Source organism: Rhinolophus sinicus, linkage group LG05 (assembly GCF_036562045.2).
Source record: "Rhinolophus sinicus isolate RSC01 linkage group LG05, ASM3656204v1, whole genome shotgun sequence".
Lineage (NCBI taxonomy): Eukaryota > Metazoa > Chordata > Mammalia > Chiroptera > Rhinolophidae > Rhinolophus > Rhinolophus sinicus.
Window position 1 is genome coordinate 86,972,850 of NC_133755.1, and position 20,007 is coordinate 86,992,856.

Genomic DNA, 20,007 nt, shown 5'->3' on the forward strand with positions numbered 1-20,007 from the left:
TCCTGCCTCTCAACAGCAGAGGTAGAATAGAGCCTATAACGTGATGTTTGTCTGTCTGATCCTCATTCAGAAGAGTGAGAACTGGACTCCTCGGAATGAGGTGAAAACACTGTAATTTCCCTTTGTGGCCACAACTTCCTACCTCTCTCCCTCACCTTCATGTCTATCGCATCCGTTCTTCCGCTTCATGACCGGCAGTCCCTCTCTATTCTGAAAGTTACTCAGCTCCCTCTGACCGCACTTAACTCCTCAGCAGCCAGAACTGGTACCTCCTCTGCCTGGCCCTGCCCTGCATCGCCTTGTCACTGTCCACCTGCCGCTTCTCTCCTGCTCCCTCAGAACCACTGCTGAAGACAGTTGTAAACTCTGCCGATGGTTCCATTTTTGCCAGGGCCCCTCCCTGCAGCTCAGCTGGCCCCACAGAGCCTATTCGCAAGCCTGTTTTGCCTTTCGACCCCAAACTGCAGTCCTCCCATTCTCAGTTCTACAAAGAACCTCTTTTCATACTTGTATGAAAAGATTGCCATCCAGAATGAGCTTCCTCACCAGCCCCGGTCTTCCCCTCATTGTCTCTCTGGCCCTGTAGCCATCACGTCATCCTTGTCATCTGAACATCCACTCTTGAGTCCCTTTTCTGTCTCACACACTCCGCTAGGAGCTTATCTTGTCTTCGGCCCTTTAGGTTCCAAGCTGCAGAAACCAGGAAAAGGTGGCTTAAGCTATAAATGATGATTTTATTTCAATGATTGGGAGATTTCTCATAGAACACTGGGACAGAAATTGTGGTGGCCCTCACAGGTACTAAATTAGGTACTGGAATTCTGCCAGGAGCCCAGACAACCCTCGCTGGGCCATGCCATCTGTCTCCTTTGCTTCTCACTGCAGGTGACTTCCTTCCTTTGTTTCTTTTGTGCCTCTGCTGAAAGAGGATCACCCCCAGAATGCCTGCATTTTCATCATCTCATTTTAAATGAACAGGGCCAGTTAGCTAGAATCTCACATAATTCTAAAATTTTTTAGAGGAAATCTGATTGACACAGCATGGGTAGTGTTTCTTCCTAGAATGCAGTCAAGTCTACAAACCAAGCTCAGGATATACCATGTTTACCTCCAGGTTAGGCCAGGAAGTCTCAAAGAGAGGGGTTTACTATGTATGTAATGGATAAGTGTGTCAAAAACAAAAACAACCTCTACTTCATATTGCTGTCGCAGAGAATTATCAAATGTTAGAACCGAAAGAGACCTTAGAAACTATCAAATCTAGACCTTTAATTTCCCAAGGGATGAAGCTGCAGTACAAGTAAATTGTGTCACTTAGTCAGTACTCAGTAAATATTTGTCTAATTGTTGAATGGAGGACAGTTATTTCTGAAGGACTTAATTTCTGAAGACCTTTAACAAAGAATAGTCTGTACAAATTTTGTAGGTCAGATTTGATTTTGACTGAGAGATTAGAAGTGGGTTTGATGATATATTATTATCATATTACTAATATCATGGCAATTGATCTTCCCTTAGTTGTCTTGTTTTCACCCGAATGAGAAAACTCTGCAACAGCAGCAGTCGTGGCTCCAGGCCTTCCAGTGGAGTCTCCCACAGACAATGGACAAGTTAGAAACAGGCAAAACAGACACTTGCTCGTCATCTGAAAGAGGAGCCAATTCAGTGGAGAAGCTGTTGATCTCAACTATTAAACCTCGGCCATTGTTCACAGTCTGGCACAGAATTAATCCCTTAAGAAAGGGATGAAAAAAAATGCCATTCAGCACAACACAGTTTGTCATCGCATGCATAATGCAGACTTTCCAATTAGAATGCTACAATTTGGAAACTTTCTTCACAGACTGATGAGAGAGCAATTATTTTAAAGAAGGGAAAAAACTCAGTCCACTGGGTTTGCCTCAAGTCACTTCTGACTCGAGCCACAAAGACAGGAGTTTTGAAAACATATTCGCTATTGAATTTTGTATCAAAACACCAGCAAAGAGAGCAATTAGTTGCTGTAAACTGAACCGTGGTAATCAATGGTTTGCAGCCAGCCAGAGCGTTTATGGGAGATGTAGGCAAAATCACATCTGTTAATCAATTTTTAAAAGCCCAGCATTTTACTGCTTTGAAGGGAAACTCCACAATGAGAATAAAGGAAGACAGAGAAGAGGCATTTCCCATCACCGGGCATTTCATGTGCTCATTAGGTGAGGGGGGTGTGGCAACAGCTAGACACAGACTGATCTGCATTGATAGCTTTGGCCAGCGGCTTACTTTGAAAAGGGCTTTTGATGTCGGGGTGGAGGTTGCAGATGCAGGGCGTCCATGTAAGGAGCTCCACTCAGTTCCAGTCAGAGGGAGTGCGTGCACGGGTCCAGGGCCAGCTCCCTGGGCAGACATTCTTCGGGCAGATTACAAACCGGAAATATCTCTGTGTTGTTGCAGGTGGAAAGACATCAGAACAGACTTTGTGGGCAGGGAAAGAAGTGAAGGGAGTTGGCTTTGCAATTGTGCCTTCCAAGAACAAAATGCCTCTCCATGGAAAAAATAAATGGAGCCAGCTTTCCCTTTACTGTCCGTAAGCTGTGCTTGCTTTTTTTTCAGTTGAATCAACAAAGGGATTTTCATTCCTGGCTAAACCTAAATTCCAAGTAAATAATACCCTGGCCCATGAATTCGAATCTCTCTTAAAAATTCAAAAGTGTAAATGAGTCTGAGCCCTGGGCTGGATAACCTCAGATCCATTATCAGTGTCCCTTTTCCACTCAGGAGTCACCATGACCCCACATTTCCAGCCCCCAGGGACCTCTTAATAGAGAAATAGAGAGGAGATGTCTCGATCAGTCTGTGCATTTGGCTGCTGTTCAGAAAAAAGACTTTAGGCCAGGAAAAATTACTGAGGTAGAGATCGATTGACTAGGCTAATAAAAATTAATATCTTCAGCATACAAACTATGATAGGCAGTGGATTAATATCCTTAGAATACAGAGGGCATCTTGTAAGTCATTAACAAAAGGATAAATATAAGTAGAAAATGGGTAAAATGTTCAAGTTCAATGGCAAGTGAAAAGCTGCAAATTAAACTATATAATGAGATATATTTTGTCTGTCAAATTGACAGTATTTTTAAAGATAAAGCACAGTATTGGTGGTGACTCACAGAAATGGGATTTGTTATACACTCTTGGTAGTGTGAGTGTAAATTGGTACAAACTTTTGTTTGTGGGAGGGGGAGAGGTGTACAGTTATTTTCTAACTATATCAAGGCCGCCTCATATGCCCTGCTCCAGGAATTTCACTTATGGAAACTTTCAAAGGCAGCAATCATAGATTTAGCTTATAAGAATGTTCACCGAGTTTTCATTAACAGCACAAAGTTATCAACTACCTAAGTGCCCAGTAATAAGAGACTGATTAAATAAATGATGATACATCCATACAGCAAAATTCTGCGAAGCCAGTACGTGTAATGAGGACGACTATTTGATGATACAAAAAAGGTATTCATAATAGACCATGAAACAAAACAAGCAAGTTGCAAATAACTTGCACCGTGTGTATGTGTTTACGAAATTATTGGAATTACAGGTGATCCTCATTTTAACATAATAATTTCCCTTGAAACAAATTGGAGGACTTTATAGAATAAACTACTATGGGACACAATACGCACAACTTGAGAAATTCTTTCAATATGCTGTCACTCCAAGAATCTCTCCGAGAACATTTATGGTTCTCATAATCGGTCTTCCTTTTTATCTTCTCCATATCCCATATCCTTGGGGCGGTCTTTTCCCATGAAACATTTCGAGATCTGGTTAGATTCTATTCCAAAAGGGCCTGATTATTTTAATTGGGATACACTGGTAGGAACACTAACTCATTATTATCAGAGGGAGCGGGATTATGGTAGACCTGGCTCTCCATAAATAATCCAAAGGATCCGTTGGGGAAATAGCCTCAACATTGTCTCCCAAAAAGCCCGTTACCAGAGCTGTTAACTAAGTAAAGAGAATAATTAATTAATTTGACATGTTTTCCTGGTTTGAATCAAGTCTGGCAGAGTTATGAATGATTTCGGCCCAGAACATGTATAAGAGAAACTGACACTATGAACAGAGCACATATTTGGAGTAGAATTATTTTTAAAAAAGAAAAAGATCAATGGTCATTCTAAAAGGCTTATAATCATTTTGAGAACCATGCAAACATAGATGCAAAAAGTACACTTTTAAAAGTTACTAAACATAAATATAAATTAGCGTAGGCTAACTGTATCAACATGCTGAGAGACTACAATAATATTTGAGGAAATGACTAATGAGGGAAATGATTCACTTTCTTATCAGGCAAACTGATACAATCTAAGAGTAGAATTATTGGACTCATAAAAACAATAGGGTGGGATCCTGTCTGACTCATTCAGCGTACTCCGAGAGATTAAATACTCCCGTGAATTAAAGGGAATCAGTAGGTATAATCTGTTTATGCTTTCCAGAACCTTTTAATAGTTTTCTGTGCTTAAAAGATGAATTCCAAAATACTAGGTATTGTCGACTTAGTCATCGAAAGCAAAAAAGTTATAATTGAAAACAAGGAACAAAGGGGAAAGGGAAAGGGGAGCACGGTGGTATTTCTTATCCTCAATAATAGCTTTATAGGTGAGGCTAAACTGAACCTGTACAAAGGGTTTTCATTGGTTATGATTGCAAGATTAAGGGAAAATCATCTGAACTATTTTTGTAGAGTGATAGGTTACCGGTTGAAAATTATGGCCCAGATCTATCCAGGGCGAGTAAAGGAAGCATTAGGCAGAGGTATTACAGAAGTAGGCTTTGGTGAGGACACTGGGTGAGAACCTGGTATTTATAATACCATCACTAACTGAGCTTAGACAAGTTGCTTAACAGCTTTATGCCTCATTTTTACCATCTATAATTTGATAAGAATAATAATGTTTGTTAAGAGGATTTTTGGAAGGATTTAATAAGATAAATTACATAGAGCACTTAACATTGGGCCTGGTGCACAGTAAGCATCAAAGAATTGTTGAACGTTATGGTAATAATTATCATTATTATTACTATATAATGTATTTGCTCAGCAAACATTCATTGAGTGTAGGCTCCATGTGAGATGCTATGCAAGTACTGAGGATGGAAAACCCAGTAAGACGTAGGTACTGCCTTCAGGGAGCTCACTGTCTTTCTAGTTGGTGGAGGAAGGAAATGTCATGACTACCTGTAAAGCAGTAAGATAGTATATTGTGTGGAAGGACATAGGAGGCTGCCATGATAGAAAATAATGATCTCTCACCACTGTGGCACTGTCAGAAGCAGAATGCTGGACTGGAGTCTGATCCCGTATTACAATACTTAGAGTTTGTTTTTTGTTTTTTTCCTCTATTTTTAAAAAGTGAGGAGTAACACATACAGTGCACAGATATTTTATATACAGCTCGATGAATATTTACATGTCACTACTACTCAGATCAAAATCAGCACATTTCCAGCATCCCAGAGGGTTCCCTTATACACTTGTCCAGTCATTACCTCCTTCAGAGGTTACCGCTATTCTGGTTCCTGTCACCATAGGTAAATTTTGTCTCTTTTGAGCTTTATGCAAATGGAATCATATAGTCAATGATTAGGTTCTTATGTGGGCTAAAGAGGGGATAAGAAGAACAGGACCAAGATAATTTCTAAATAATGGGAAAGTTTTATTAATGAATATGTATTTGCCTGTATCTCCAAATCAGACAATCTTACCAAAGCTATACAAACAAAAGCCTACTAAGAATGAGAAGGAACCTAAAATATGATAATTAAGGTCATTGGGACATGTTAGTTATTACCAATTAGAAAACACAGATTCTCCCGAGAACGTGGCCTCTGGATGTTACCTTTGGAGAGCCCAGCCCACTGAAGGTGAGAATTATAAGACTGGAAGGAGGGATTTGGTGACATCTTCTCCCTGATCAGCCAGTCAGACAAGCTGTGCCACTTGGCGGACAGAGGCTGCCTGGGATGGGATGACTTATGAAATAAATTCCTAAAGAGCCAAACTTCTTCCTGCAGACTAACTCCGCCTTCTTCCTGCAGACCAAACTTGTTGAGAGATTCATTTTGTTGGCGATTCACTTTCTTTGTCCATTCCTAGGGGCAAAGGAGGCAGGCAGGAGGGATGGGTAGACATGGATCCCGCATGCCTACAGCCTAAGAAACAGCCCGTCAGAACATTCATAGCATCCTTGTTTGCCGTTTGTTCAGGTTATTGCTTTGGGACTGCGACGATCGAAGCTACAGCTACTACGTTGAGGTTTCCACCAACCAGCAACAGTGGACCATGGTGGCTGACAGAACTAAAGTCTCCTGCAAGTAAGTGACATCTTTTGAGGAATTTATTCCAATTTAAAAAACAGGCTTTCCAATGGTTTCTGAAAGTTCCAATGAAGATTCATGGAATCACCAAATTATATCTTATTTGGAGGTTGAAAACATTCTGATGATCCTTTACTTCAGTTTTGACTATTAAGTACTTAAATGAGAATTTACGTTATATGACCAAACAAGCTTTCCGTATTTTGTGATTTAAACTTGACCTTCGAAAATGGCATGTAGCTAAGCAGGTAAAGAAAGATACAATCCTCTCTTGGATCCTCCCCCCACACCCCACACTACCCTTTAGGACTTTTAGAAAATTTTGCTGATGCAGTACACACTTTAGTAATTATGCTGGGATTCTATCCTATTCCCCACCCTCATGGCATTCTCAAGGTTAGCTTTAAATATTTATCTCTTCTCCGTGTTAGCTACACAGTTACCTAAACTGAAGAAAGCTCGTACCTTAGGTTCTTCGTAGGCAAACGGGCATTTCATGCATAAGGCACTGGGGCTTTGTTGGCGCTTACTCTGGCTGTGGGGAAGCCAGCAGGAAGGATTCTGCTCGTTCCTGCCTAGAATCATGCCTAGAATGAATATTTACATGTGTGTATACTCATTTAACTACCACTCAGTTCAAAATTAGCACAATTCCAGCATCCTAGAAGATTCCCTCATACCCTTTCCAGTCATTACCGGAACAGAGCTCAGGTCCATATTCTCTGGCAGGCATGATAAAGCAAATAGCTGATATTTTTTTAATTGAGATATGATTCACATGCCATAAAATTCACCCTTTTAAATCATATAATGCAGTGGTTTTTAATGTATTCACTGAGTTACGCAACCATCACTACTATCTAATGTTCTAGCACATTTTCGTCACTCCAAAAAGAAGTCTACCCATTAACAGTCTCCCCATTTCCCTCCAGCTCCCTTGGCCCCAGCACCTAATAATCTACTTCTATCTGCATATTCTAGACATTTTATATAAATGGCATCATGTAGTAAGTGATCTTTTCTTCCTGGCTTCTTTCGCTTAGTATAATCTTTTCAAGGTTCATTCATGTTATAGCACATATCAGCATTTCATTCCTTTTCATGACTGAATAATATTTAATCCAATAGATAGATAGATAGATAGATAGATAGATAGATAGATAGATAGATAGATACCACATTTTATTTATCCATTCATCAGTTGATGAACATTTTAATTATTTCCATTTTTTTTGGCTGTTGTATATAGTACTTCCATGAACAGTTCTGTATAAGTTTTTATGTGGACATATGTTTTCAGTTCTCTTGGGTATCTACCTAGAATTGCAGTAGAATTGCTGGGTCTTAATGGTAATTGTTTGAGTTTTTGAGGAACTGCCAGATTTTCCACAGCAGCTATACCGTTTTGCATTCCCACCAACAATGTATGAGGGTTCCAATTTCTCCACATTCTTACCAGTACTTGTTATTGTCTTTTTGTTCATAGCCATCCTAGTAGAAATAAAATGGCGTCTCATTTTGGTTTTGATTTGCACTTTCCTGATGGCTAATGATGCTGAATATCTTTTCATGTGCTTATTTGGCCAAGATTTTGTAATATCATTGATGATGGCTTGTTTGGTACAGTATCTGACGACCTCACCCTTATTAGTATAGTAATTATCACGTAGCATGTTTATGTTGGTTAAGGTAACACTTGCTACTATAACAAATAGAGGCTTCAACCTTTTAGTGGCTTAACACAATCATGTTTCTCAGTCATGTAGCAGTGAGTATGGGTGTTCCCGGTTGTCAAGCAGCTCTTCTCCACAGGTGACTGAGGAACCCAGACATCTTTCTTCTGTGGTTCTGCCATCACCTAGGGCCTTGCCAGCATCATCCGCATGTGGGTGGCAGCTGGGGAAAGAGCAGAGCGCAAGTCCCCCTGGTTCAGAGCAGCCTGGGCCTGGGTGCCGTGAACAGCCCTTCCACCTGCACTGCACCGGGGAGAACTGGTCAGTTGCCACAGCACCTGCTATACGGCTGGGAAACACATTCCTGGCTGGGCAGCGACAAAACCTGTAGCTATCGCTGCCGTAGCACAAGAACACTGACAATCATTTAATAATAGTGTTCTAGTATTTCCACATGTTTTATCTCATTTTGTCCCAAATACAAAATACCTTGTGGAATGTTGTCCTCATTTGATAAGGAGAAAATGAAAGTCCCTTTCCACCGTACTGTATTGCCTTCTAGCACCCAAAGCATTCCTAGAGAGCTAAACCAAGCTAGATGCTGGAAACTGGGAAATGAAGTGGTTAACTAGTTTCCAAGCTCCTACAACCCTTTTTATACAAGAGGAGGCCTTCAGGGCCCACAACTCATTTGTCCTTTCAGAGCCATAGCTTATGGGGTGTACAGTGCATAGGCCAGACCCTCTGCTTCCCTTTACACATCTCACTGCTTACCATCACCCATCTCTTCTGCCATTGTATGTGCTACAAATTGGATTCCTCTTCTCTTTCTTTTATGTCCCCTTGTTGAAAGTATTATACAATGTGGGGTTTTATCAAGAACTGGCTGACTAACTACTGACCAGGTACATATCATATTGATTTTATATTTATTTAAATGGGTTTTTTTCTTGATTCAGAAACCCATTCACTCATTAGATCCTTTCGCAGTAGCTTTGCATTAAGTCATCAACATCTTTTTTCCCCTCTTTTTTTATTTCTTGTTTCCATTAGTTGGTAGATTTAAATAATTTCTATGTTTTTAACTTCGTGTGTTAGCACTTAGCTGCTACAGCAGTAAATGCTTTACACATTAATAAATAAGTGATACATGACAAGAACAAGAGTAGTAGCAAGAAGGCAAGTGCCTATTAACCCTCTAAGAATCACTGGAACCGAAGGTTATGGTTTTATGTTTATAGGCATAAGCTTAATCCATGGTGTCTTCCATTTCTGAGTTAAGTCTTAAGACATATAATGGAAGATATGCAGATGATAAAAGAAGAAAGCCTTTCCTTTTTAGCTAGTACACTCCAGAGCGGTCCTCAAGAGAGGATTCTATTAGCATCAAGAGTTATAGCCTGCTTCTTATTGAAATAAAGAATGTAAGTCAAAAGAAAATGTGAATCATGTTATAAATGAAATCCTATAGGATCTTTAAAGATTACAGCGTGCCTTTTGGTAATATTCTACCTAGTCAAGAAATCAGAGGGCAGATTTTTACTGTCATCTGTAAAACACCTAGGAAATGAGCTTCTCCAGTGTCCCCCTGTAAATCCCTCTGCTCTTGGGGGGTTGAGGGCAGTGTATTTTCCTTTATTGGTGTCCTAAGTTCTATCTGCTACAGTTGGATCATCTCTTGTTTTGCTTTCAGGATAAAGGCTCATTTTCTATGATAGAGAACGCTGTTTATGTACTGACTGATTTTGATTCTTTGCCAGCTTTACTGAGATATAATTGGTACATAACATTGTGTAAGTTCAGGATGTACAACATCATGATTTGATATATGTATATGTTGCAAAATGATTACCATAGTAGTTAATGCTTCTATCACCTCCTGTAGTTCAATTTTTTTCTTGTGATGAGAACTTTCAAGATCTATTCTCTTAGCACTCTCAAATATTACAGTTCAGTGTAGTCACCGCGCTGTACATTATATGCCAAAATTTATTTATCTTATAACTAGAAGTGTGAACCTTTGGACCACCTTCACCCATTTCCCCCACCCCACACCCCCCTGCCTCTGGCAACCACCAATGTATTCTGTTTCAGAGTTCGGATTTTTTTTTTTTTTGATTCCACATATAAGTGGAATCATACCGTATTTGTCTGTCTGACTTGTTTCACTTAGCATAATGCCCGCAAGGTTTATCCATGTCGTTGCAAATGTACTGACTGATTTTACTTTTTACCCCTCTGTTTTCACATAATCTATTCCTGTACCCGTTAGCCTTATTCTAAAAGACTTCACTTTCCAATCTTTGATTCCTTTTCTCTACTGTCCTCTAAATTGTTGAACCTACGACTGTCAATACAGTAAGATACTAACATCAGTCTTTTTATTATACATGTAAGACATGCACAGGGAAAATTTAATACAAAGAGGTATAAATGAAAAGTGAAAATTTACCTTCCCATCTTCTGTTCCATTCCTCAGAAGTAGCTACTTTTGACTATTTTTTTTTAGTTTTTGTAACTTCTCCACTATAAATAATATTTTATGTCTGTTTATTAACTATACTATAGTATAATAATTAACTATACTAATTCCTTGCTATAAAAAAATGAGGAATTTAGTTTACTTAACCACTCCTCATTGTTGGTTAATTTATGTTTTCCTTTTTAGTTCTGCTACTACTGACCTTTTAAAATTAAACAATATACTTAAATCTCTATATTTTGATCCATCAATTGTGGATAGTATTTCTTGACTCACTACTTATTAATAAATTACCACTCCTGTAGTTCCCTCTGTCTCCCCATTTTCTGTTAGCTGTCCCATCACATTGACATTGGAAAGATTTATGATATTTATTTTTCGTTCTATTCTATTAGGTTGGTGCAAAAGTAATTGTGGTTTTTGCAAGTATTTTTAACCTTTTAAACCTCAATTATTTTTGCACCAACCTAATAGTCAAATCTTCCATGTGCTAAGTATAAATTGATTCTGAAAAAGGAAAACCACTAAGAGTTCATTTTACTATTATAACTACATAAATATTGTTCACTACATATCTAATAATTCGTTGGATCTATTGTGAGGGAAATAATTCTGTCACTAAATTTGTGCCCCTCTTCAAAGAATTATACTGTGTTCCGATCAAGTAGAGTCGATTTTTCTTACCAGAGCTCAAAATTATTCCACAAATAATAAATACCTTCATATTAGCCAGCTTTTTGTTTTTCTAGAGTTCTTAATTGCCTCTTTTTCCTGTTAACAGAAGTTTCTAAAGCATGCTGTTTGGTAATTGTTTAGTTTTTGAACAGACTGCTTCCTAGGCCTGCCTGCTCTCCTACAGTTTCTTTTTCTTTCCTATTTAGGTTGGTTCCCCTCTTTCTTGGATTTCTTTTTCTTTTTGTAAAATGTGGATACAAGGTTAATAAAACCTGTTGTCCTTTACTGGAGGTACTGACCTAGAACCCAGTTAGTTACCTCTATCGATCAGTTCCCCAGAAAACTTGACAGAAGTGGAATGTCCACTGTACGATTAGGCATTATTGCTTATGATAAAAATTACCCCCACTTGTAAATTGCACCTGGCCTGGGCGACTGTAAATATCTGGTTGAAAGCCGTAGCTTTGAGTTTCCTGAGTGCGCTGACTTTTGAGACTAGGCATGTCCCTCCTGACCTGTGTTTGTGGAGCTATTGCAAAGAGATAATTGTTTTAGTCTGGAATATGAGGTTTCTAAGCCAGGGTGGCTCCACACTGTCCAATGTAAGTCGTACACTGCCCTGAGCCGTCACCTGCATGCCAGCAGGAATAACTCCTGTACATGGTGGAGGTAAGGACCCCACTGAGGAGAAATGCCCATGCCCCCTAGTGGCGTCTGCGCATCCTGTTCTCTCTCCTGGGTGAATCTGAAACCAAATAGGACGTGGCTGGGTCTTAGTTAAGAAGATCCCTCATGGGCATTGCACAGTGTGAATCTAGAGGTAATTTTCTTCAGAAAGAGCAAAAGCAAATTTTCAGAATTTTGCATGCCTGAACCATAGTGTGACCAGGTATAGAATTCAGTTCCTTCAGGATTTTGAAAGCCTGGATTTATTGCCATCTGGCTTCTAACGTTGCTGATGAGAAAGCTGATATAATCTGATTCTTATTCTTGTAGTAATTTATTTTTCTTTATAGAAGCCTTTAGGAGCATTTCTTCATCCCTAGAGTTCTTAAATTTCACAGTGATATGGCTGGATGTGGGTTGTTTTTTGTCCATCCTGCCCAGTTTTCTTCAATATGGAAATCTGCCCAGTTCTCCTCAGATTTATCAATGTTTCATGTACCTACCATTTTCTAGAAATTCACCAAAACCTTGATTTGCTAATACATTTCCCTCCGATTGGCAGCACCTTTATGAATGTATTCCCTTTGTATTTCTTTGATGACACCTCATTGGTTTCCGGGAAGAAATGTAACTATGCCTGTGGGTCGGCCATCTTGAACCTGAACTCCCTGAAGCTCTACTGCAAGGGCTGTTGATACTCCCCAGTGACCCCCACATCCTTTCCCTTTCCTTCCCTTCCTTGTGCCTGGCTGCACTTCTCCCGTGTTATGTATCTGCCTTGTTTCCTGCCAGCGTGCACTCCTTAGTATATTGACCTCATTTCTGTTCGTTTTTAACCATTTTTTCACTGTGTCATGGTCTCATTAACTAATAATTCTGTCTGCCAAAGCGTTAATGATCTCAGCCATCATCTGTCTAAGACTGTGCCCTTGGCAAACATTTTGGCAAATATAAATGATTAGATATAAAGAATTGGGTGATACTGAAATTTTTCTTTTCCACTTGAGCATTCTGTAGTCCAAATATTTGCACTGCCTAGCATATTCAGCTCTTTTCTTAATTTTCTCACAAACTGTTTATCTACCTTCCAGACATACTATCCAGATTTCCTTTTGAATAAGTTTTTGTCTCCAACCTAAGTGTTTATTCAAAATGATGTTGTAAAGAGTTTTTAATAGCTTAAGAAAACCATTATATAACAGGATTTTTTAAAGCAAGATACAAAATTGTAGAAGTATTATCACTAGTAGGAATAAAATATGGAAGAATAAAACCAGAAGGAAGTGTTAATAATGGTTGCCTTTGTGTATTGGATTATGGGAAGTATTTCTCGTTTTCTACATTTTTTGACCAATTTACATGTATTTCTTTTAAAATCAAAGAGCAAACTTTTGAAAAAGATTCTTTTCTTGCTGCAGCCATAAACATTGTGTAGATGTTTGTCCTTGCCGTTATTTGAGGAGCATATGCTGGCAGAGTGGCATGTTTATTCACTGCCAGCAATAAATTAAAGAAATTAAGTAAGTGCTGTACATAGCAATATCCTAGCGGCTTTTCCAAACCTCAAAGTCCCTTACCCTCAGCACAAGTTGTGCTTCCCTGAAAGGACACCTGGGCCACGTTCCCCTGCTGTTCCTGCTGTTGGGCCTCGTAAAGCCCGGTTCTCGGAGAGCACTTCTTCCTTTCCCCTTTCCCCAGGACCTCAGAAGCCCATTTCCACCGGGGTGTCCCCTTTTCTAGGGACCTGGCCTACTTGCAACCTTGGAGCCCCACCTTGGATCAGGCAATTTCTACCGCATCCTATATTTAGAAAGTTTCTTCCCTGTAACTTCCCTGAGAAGAACTTGGGCCATCTCTGTGCCACCTGGAAAGACCTCTGTGGGGACAGCTCGTCTGCTCCCTGGTCTGCAGCATGATACACATATCTGAGAAGCAGTATGTCCCCTCGCTGCATAGACTGTCGTTTCGTCCTGGGGAAGGGCAATGTTCCCTTCTGGAGTCTGTGTCTGTAGCTGGTGTTGTTTATTCACTAGGAATCTTAGAACAAGGAGTCATGTTTCCTTTTCTAAGTGCTGCAGTGGTGGAGGGCAGTAAGATAAATGAAAGGTGGAGACTTACAGCCTCAGTAAACTTTTCCAAAGTGTAGCAAGATTGAAAAACGGCACATTTAAACCTAAGCTATTTACCTTACCTGTGATTTTCTGCATCTTCACTGCCATTGTTCGTGATAAAGCTGAGAAAGCATTCCTTCTGCCAGCTTTGTCCCTTAGCCCGACACTTAACAAAATGAAAATCTTGAGTTGGTCCCAGGAGGTCACTGTTAAATATGTGACCTGGGGGTTGTGTGTAGTTCTTGGGGTCACTAATGTGATGCAATAAAAAGAAAATGGGTTTTAAAGGAGGAAATGTCATCACCGTGGAGGCGGCCGATGAGAAGAAGTTCATGTTTAGTGTCAAGTTTTAGTTTCCAGGATGGGATGGCAGCTCTTGACTGTCACAGAGGTCCTGTGTTGAAATATGACTATTTCTCGCAGGTCTCTGCTGTGGTAACAGATGGGCTGCTCTCCTTGGATCCCCTTCCCTGTGAGGTTGGAAGAGTGTACTTGCTTGTTCCTTCTTGATGTGTGAGCCAATTAATGGGCTCTGGTTGTGTAATTGTCACCTTTAAAATGCTCGATGGAGATTTTATTTTTCTCTTTTCATACTTACTTTCATTTTTCTACACAGCATTTGACAGTAATGAAAAAAACCAGTCATGTTCTTTTCTGTGTTTCTTTTTAAAAGGGCAAACATTGGTGTTAATTTTGTCAGGAGGTTTAGAACTTGACCAGTAAAGGAACATGTACCTGTAAGAGGAATGGCAAAAAATGAAAATGAAAAATAACAGGATTCAGATAATGCACGCACACGTGCGCACGCACACAGACACACACGGCAAGTCTGGCACCAGGCAGACTCCTGTGCCAGCGATGACATATCCGAGCCTGCTCTGGAGAAGGCATCTGTCTGTTAAACCCTACTTGAAGATGCCTGTTAATCAAACTGTTGTTTATGGAGTAATGAAGTACCAGCATTAGATGAATATTTTGGGGTAGAAAACATCATTAGGGAGGCAGTCACTCATCCCTGCGCATACAGACAAGGGACTTATCTTCTGTACTGCAGGAAGTTTTTATGCAAAAATTTACCCATATATTGGAAGCCAAGTGGAAAGTAGATTTTAATGCTAAGTATGTGAACGGAGTTGTAAATTTAGAGCTTTCAGCAGGTTCTGTCAACCACCAGTGGAGAGGCTCCTCCCACCCAGAACATTTGACAGATGAAGGAGCTGGAAGGCAATGAAGTTCCCGAGGCTAGCAAGTGATCAGGAGGGAGAAGCTGAGAGAGCTCCTTCCGTCTTCCCCGCTTCTTCCAGGAGCCACATTATTCTGGGAGGGTAATAATTTTTTCCACACCTGTTATAAATAAAATGAAGCGTACCTCAATAAAACTTTCTCAGTGAGCTGTGTAAGCACACTTAAAATGTCCATGGTCAGAAAGATTTTTCTTTTATTATGGAAATAACTTTCATATTAATACCACATTCCAAATGACAAAAATCAATCAAGACCACCCTAGTCCAGCTGCCGTCATCTCTGTTCTCTCTGCTCCACTCTGCTACTTTCACACACACACACACATTCTCTGCACCCTCCTCAAGTTTACTTTACTTACTTAGCCAGAGTGGCATTTTTCAAGCACAGCTCTGGTATTATACCTCCCTAGAACCTTTCACTGGCTTCTCATTGCTCTCTGATAAAGATTAGCATTCTTCGTGTGGCCTAGAGTGCCTGTACCTTCCGGCCCATCCTGCCTCCCCAGACTCATCCTACATCACATTCCTTGTTGACACCAGCCTGGCTTCCTCTCCCATCCCACCGTGCGTCTTGTTTCATCCCCTCACAGGGCCTTGCGCCCCTGCTCTTTGTCTGGTTACCCCCATTATTCTGTTGTTCTCAGCTCAAGGGCCACTATCTCAGGAAAGCCTGCCCTGACCAGCCATCTCAGTCAGGTCACGTTGTTATTCCCGCTTCCTGAACTGAGCTGCCTTCCTCCATAGCTCATATCACGGTTTCCGTCTGTAGTGATAGGGTTTCTGTTGTTCTTCCCCACTAGAATGTAAGCTCCATGGGAGCAGGGGTTACATCTTCCGTGCTCACTCTTACCCGTGGTAGCCTGGCCGGGACCTAGCAGCTGTGTTGTCTGCATGAAGGCTGGGTGAGTGCTCCCGCTCTGTCTCCAACCAGGCACACGTGCTGCTTTCATTCATCTGGAGCCGTTGTCATCACAGAGCCCACTCAGGAAGTCTGTCCATCCCAGCACGGATACTGTCGCAGGGAGCAGGGAAGAGTTTGTTTGAGAGAATCCATGTTGCTCATTGCTCCCGACAAGGTAGTCCTTATAGACGAGGAATGCGTCTTCCCAACTCTCCTTATTAATCCGTTATTGCTCTGTCAGCCTGGATTCATGTCCAGCCTTAGTCCACAGATTCAGTCATTGCCAGAGGTTCAGTTTTCTCTGGTCTCCACATCTATCCTTGCCCCTCAGTTAATGACTTAACAGTTTATCACTTGAGACTGGTGACTAGCTGGAAGTCCATCACTTTTATTTTTAACCACTCTTAGAGAAAATAAAGTTTTCTTTATGGAGGGCCAAGTGCTTTAAAAACTGTTTGCCAGCTGTGCCCCTTTCACTTTGGAAATCGATTTGATTTAAAATCCCAAGTTTGCCAGGTAAATATGTTTCGATTGCTTCTCTGGGTTTTCAGAGTAAAAGGTTTAAAAAGAAAAAAAAAAAAGCTGGCCTTAATCTCTGAAGAGGAACTCTAAACCGTTGCCAAGGCATTCTGTGTAGCTCTCCAGCAGGGCAGAGTCTGTCCAACAGAACAGACCATTCTCTGGCTTCCTGGAGCTCTGGATCCCTCCCATAGTTTCGGGATGCTCCAGAGGGCCCAGCCCCGACACTGTGCAGAGAGGTGCGTGGGAGGCACCCCTTCCCATGACCAAGCCTTGACTAACCCCTCCCCTGAGACGCATTGCCCACAAAGCAATGCAGCCTGCCCCTCAATGGGCCTCCACGAGGAGTCACCCCCTAACATAGGCAAGCCAGCTGAGCCCACCGAAACACCAGAAGAGCAGTCATCATAGAAATCCATTTAGAAATGGATGGTCAGCATGCACATCTGCAGTAGAGGAAGGTAGAACCTATGAGGAAGGTCGGTACAGTTTTGATCATATCTTCTTCAAGGGACCGCCTCGGTTTGTCTCTGGGTCCTAATGAGCAGCACTGTCTTGGCAATCATGCTGTGATTAATGCTGACTCAGCTCTGTCCCAAAGTGCTAACAGGCTCGTGTTTTCTTCATAGGTTAGAAAAAGGAAAAGGAAAAAGAAAAGTGTTCCCTATGAGTTCAGGGGTCCAGCATGCACATAGAATCCGTTTTTAGGTCTGAAAGGGCACTCTTCCTTGACTGTCTGATTTATTCTCGTGGCTTCAGCTGTCTCTTCCATTCGTACTTTCCATTGAATGTTGGCCTGTTCTACAATGGCTTCTCAGACTCACCTTGTCTAAAACTAAGCTCATTGTCGTCTTTCCCCATAAAGCAGCTCCTCCCCTTCAATGTCCAGCATGTGCTGGTGGTAACCCCCTTCTCCTGGGCATTGCTTACTCTTTTGACTCTTTTCCTTGCCCTCCACAGCCAGTCAGGTGTCAGGTCTTTTCTTTTACACCCTTCCTCCCTTTATTTCTGTTCGTAATACCTCCATCTTAATGCAGCCCTCATGCCTCCCTCCCAGAGTATTGTAGTAGCCTCGAATAAATTTCCCTGAATCAATACTCTGTTTGCATCTGTTGCTGGTCTTGTGTCTGGAACACTGTTGCTGGGTGGGCCTGGCTGATTCCTTACTCCTCTGTACAGGAGCCTCCAGTGCTCTGCTGAGAAAAGCCTCAGATCCTCACTCGGGTCATCTTCTGTCTCTAACATGACCAGCTTTTCCCAAACATCTTGTTTTCAAATATTTTGCCCCACTGTCAGACCTCATGTCCAGATTTCAAATATGTAATTACCATGTCTGTCTCTCTGACTCTCACCAAACTTCCTAATCTTGACCTCTTTAATTCTTTCCTTACAGGTAACCAGTTTTCCTTTCAATCTGGCCCAATTACTATTGCCCGACGAGTCCATGCTTTAGATCAGCTAATTATTTTTATTTCCACCTGCTGATCTTCCAGTCTCTAGCTGTCCTCTGGTCCCTTCAAAACCCAGCCAAAAATACTGTGAGAGTTTTTCCTTGATCTTTCTCCTGCCAAACACAAGTAACTGTTCTATTAGCTAAAAGCCCACCGTAATTGGTATATATAACTGAATAACACTCACTTTTTCTTGGGTCTGTTTTAGAGAAGGGCAGAATAAGGGGCTAGGCTGGGTGGAAGCTGGCTTTTCAAAAATCTAGCCGTTTTTCAAGCTGCACTGGCATTGACCCCCCCTGGAAATACAGGGCCAGATTTTTGTTCTGTAATCAAATGCATAGCCCAAACAACTGTGATTCAATCCAGTATTTGTTAAGTTAATGCTGCATTGTGAGGGAAAATACTGAGGAGACAGGAAGACGTTTCTCCTCTGAAGGAACTTACAGGTTATACACATTCCAGACGTTTGGGAACCATCACACACACACACACACACACACACACACACACACACAAACACACGCACACAGTGCAAAATACAAAAACAGGATCCTGTAATCATAAAACATTGTAACTGAAAGTACCTTGGAAATCATAGCCCAGGCCTCTCATTTGGCAGATTAAAATCTAAGAGAGAAGTCACAGGTGCCTTTCCCAAGTTCTCCTCTAATGGAAGGGTCCAGATTAGAACCCAGATGTCCTGATTCCAAGTCCCTTTTTCCAAGAATTTTGCATGGCCTGTAAGACCATAATAAAAACAGACATGTAAGGGCTGTTAGAATATGCGCATGATCAGAATATGGCATGAAGTTAGGGAAGTTTTTCTGAAAAGATGCGTTTTGAATCTAGTCACCTACCACCGGCCTCCATTGCAGCTGGGAAAACTGGTGATTTCCCAACCAAAGAAACCTATGAACTTCAGATTTAAAAATCATCCCAAGGAACAAATCAGAAATAGACTCACCCTCCAGATGGTATAATGAAGCCTATAGATTACAAAGAAATCCATTTATATTTTATGTGATTTCCTATCTTGCTATCACTCTGCTTGCTCCACAGAATATTAAGTTGTCCAGCCTATTAGCTGTATCATGATTCATACTTTACAAGCCGGTTTTAGAAGTACAGGCTCTACACCAGTGGTCAAGTCCACATTACCTGGGGTGTTATTATCCAGGTTGTAGAGTATAGTAGCCTCTGCTCTTCTTCCCTGTTCCTTCCTGTTGCCTACTTTTAAAAAAAAATCATTACTCTGTTTATTAGGCCATTTATTAGACTATTTCCTTCTATCAAAAGAGACTTGCATGTGTATTTTTACCCTCTGTTTTAAGCCAAGATCCATACAGCATATTTTCCCCCCAGTTGACATTTTCTTTTCACAATCCCTTGAAACGGAATGTAAGTGACTTTCACATGATGCTGTAAATTACGGACTGAGTATCAGTAATAACATTTCTTACAAAGTTTTAAAGTGTGGTTTCAGAGTGGTGATCATCTGGAATCGCACACATTAACCAGCTGCTTGAGGGGGAGTTGGTGAGTGTTTTCTGCTCATACACTTTCACCTCTTTATCCAAATTTACACGACAATATGGAGCCCGGATATAAACCTAAACTGAACAAAAGACTGTTTGTGCTGTACTCGAATGATGCAGCTCGGCAGTTTGACCTGGAGGGGTGATGAGTCGTCATCTCCTCCGGAGAGCAGTGCATTAAAAGTGCCCCCGCGAGTTCCTGATTTCCCACTGGTGACAAAGACTGGATAATATCTCTTGCTCCCTCATCTCCTCTCGGAGCCTGTAACTGTACGTTTGTTAAGCGGGATGATGCTCAGGCAAGGGAGGGAAGCCCCCGTTGGTACTGCTGCTGTTAGATGAAAGTCACTTGTTTATATTATTCTTTTTTCCTTCCTAATT

General features: G+C 41.1%; 1 protein-coding gene across 1 annotated transcript in view; it reads left to right on the plus strand.

Annotated features, from left to right (window-relative positions):
* Positions 1-20,007, plus strand: part of BTBD9 (BTB domain containing 9) — a 389,548-nt gene that overhangs the window by 304,106 nt on the left and 65,435 nt on the right. The window contains exon 9 of the mRNA XM_074332880.1: positions 6,259-6,366. Within this exon, the coding sequence (XP_074188981.1) occupies positions 6,259-6,366 (108 nt within the window). The remainder of the gene's footprint in view (positions 1-6,258; positions 6,367-20,007) is intronic.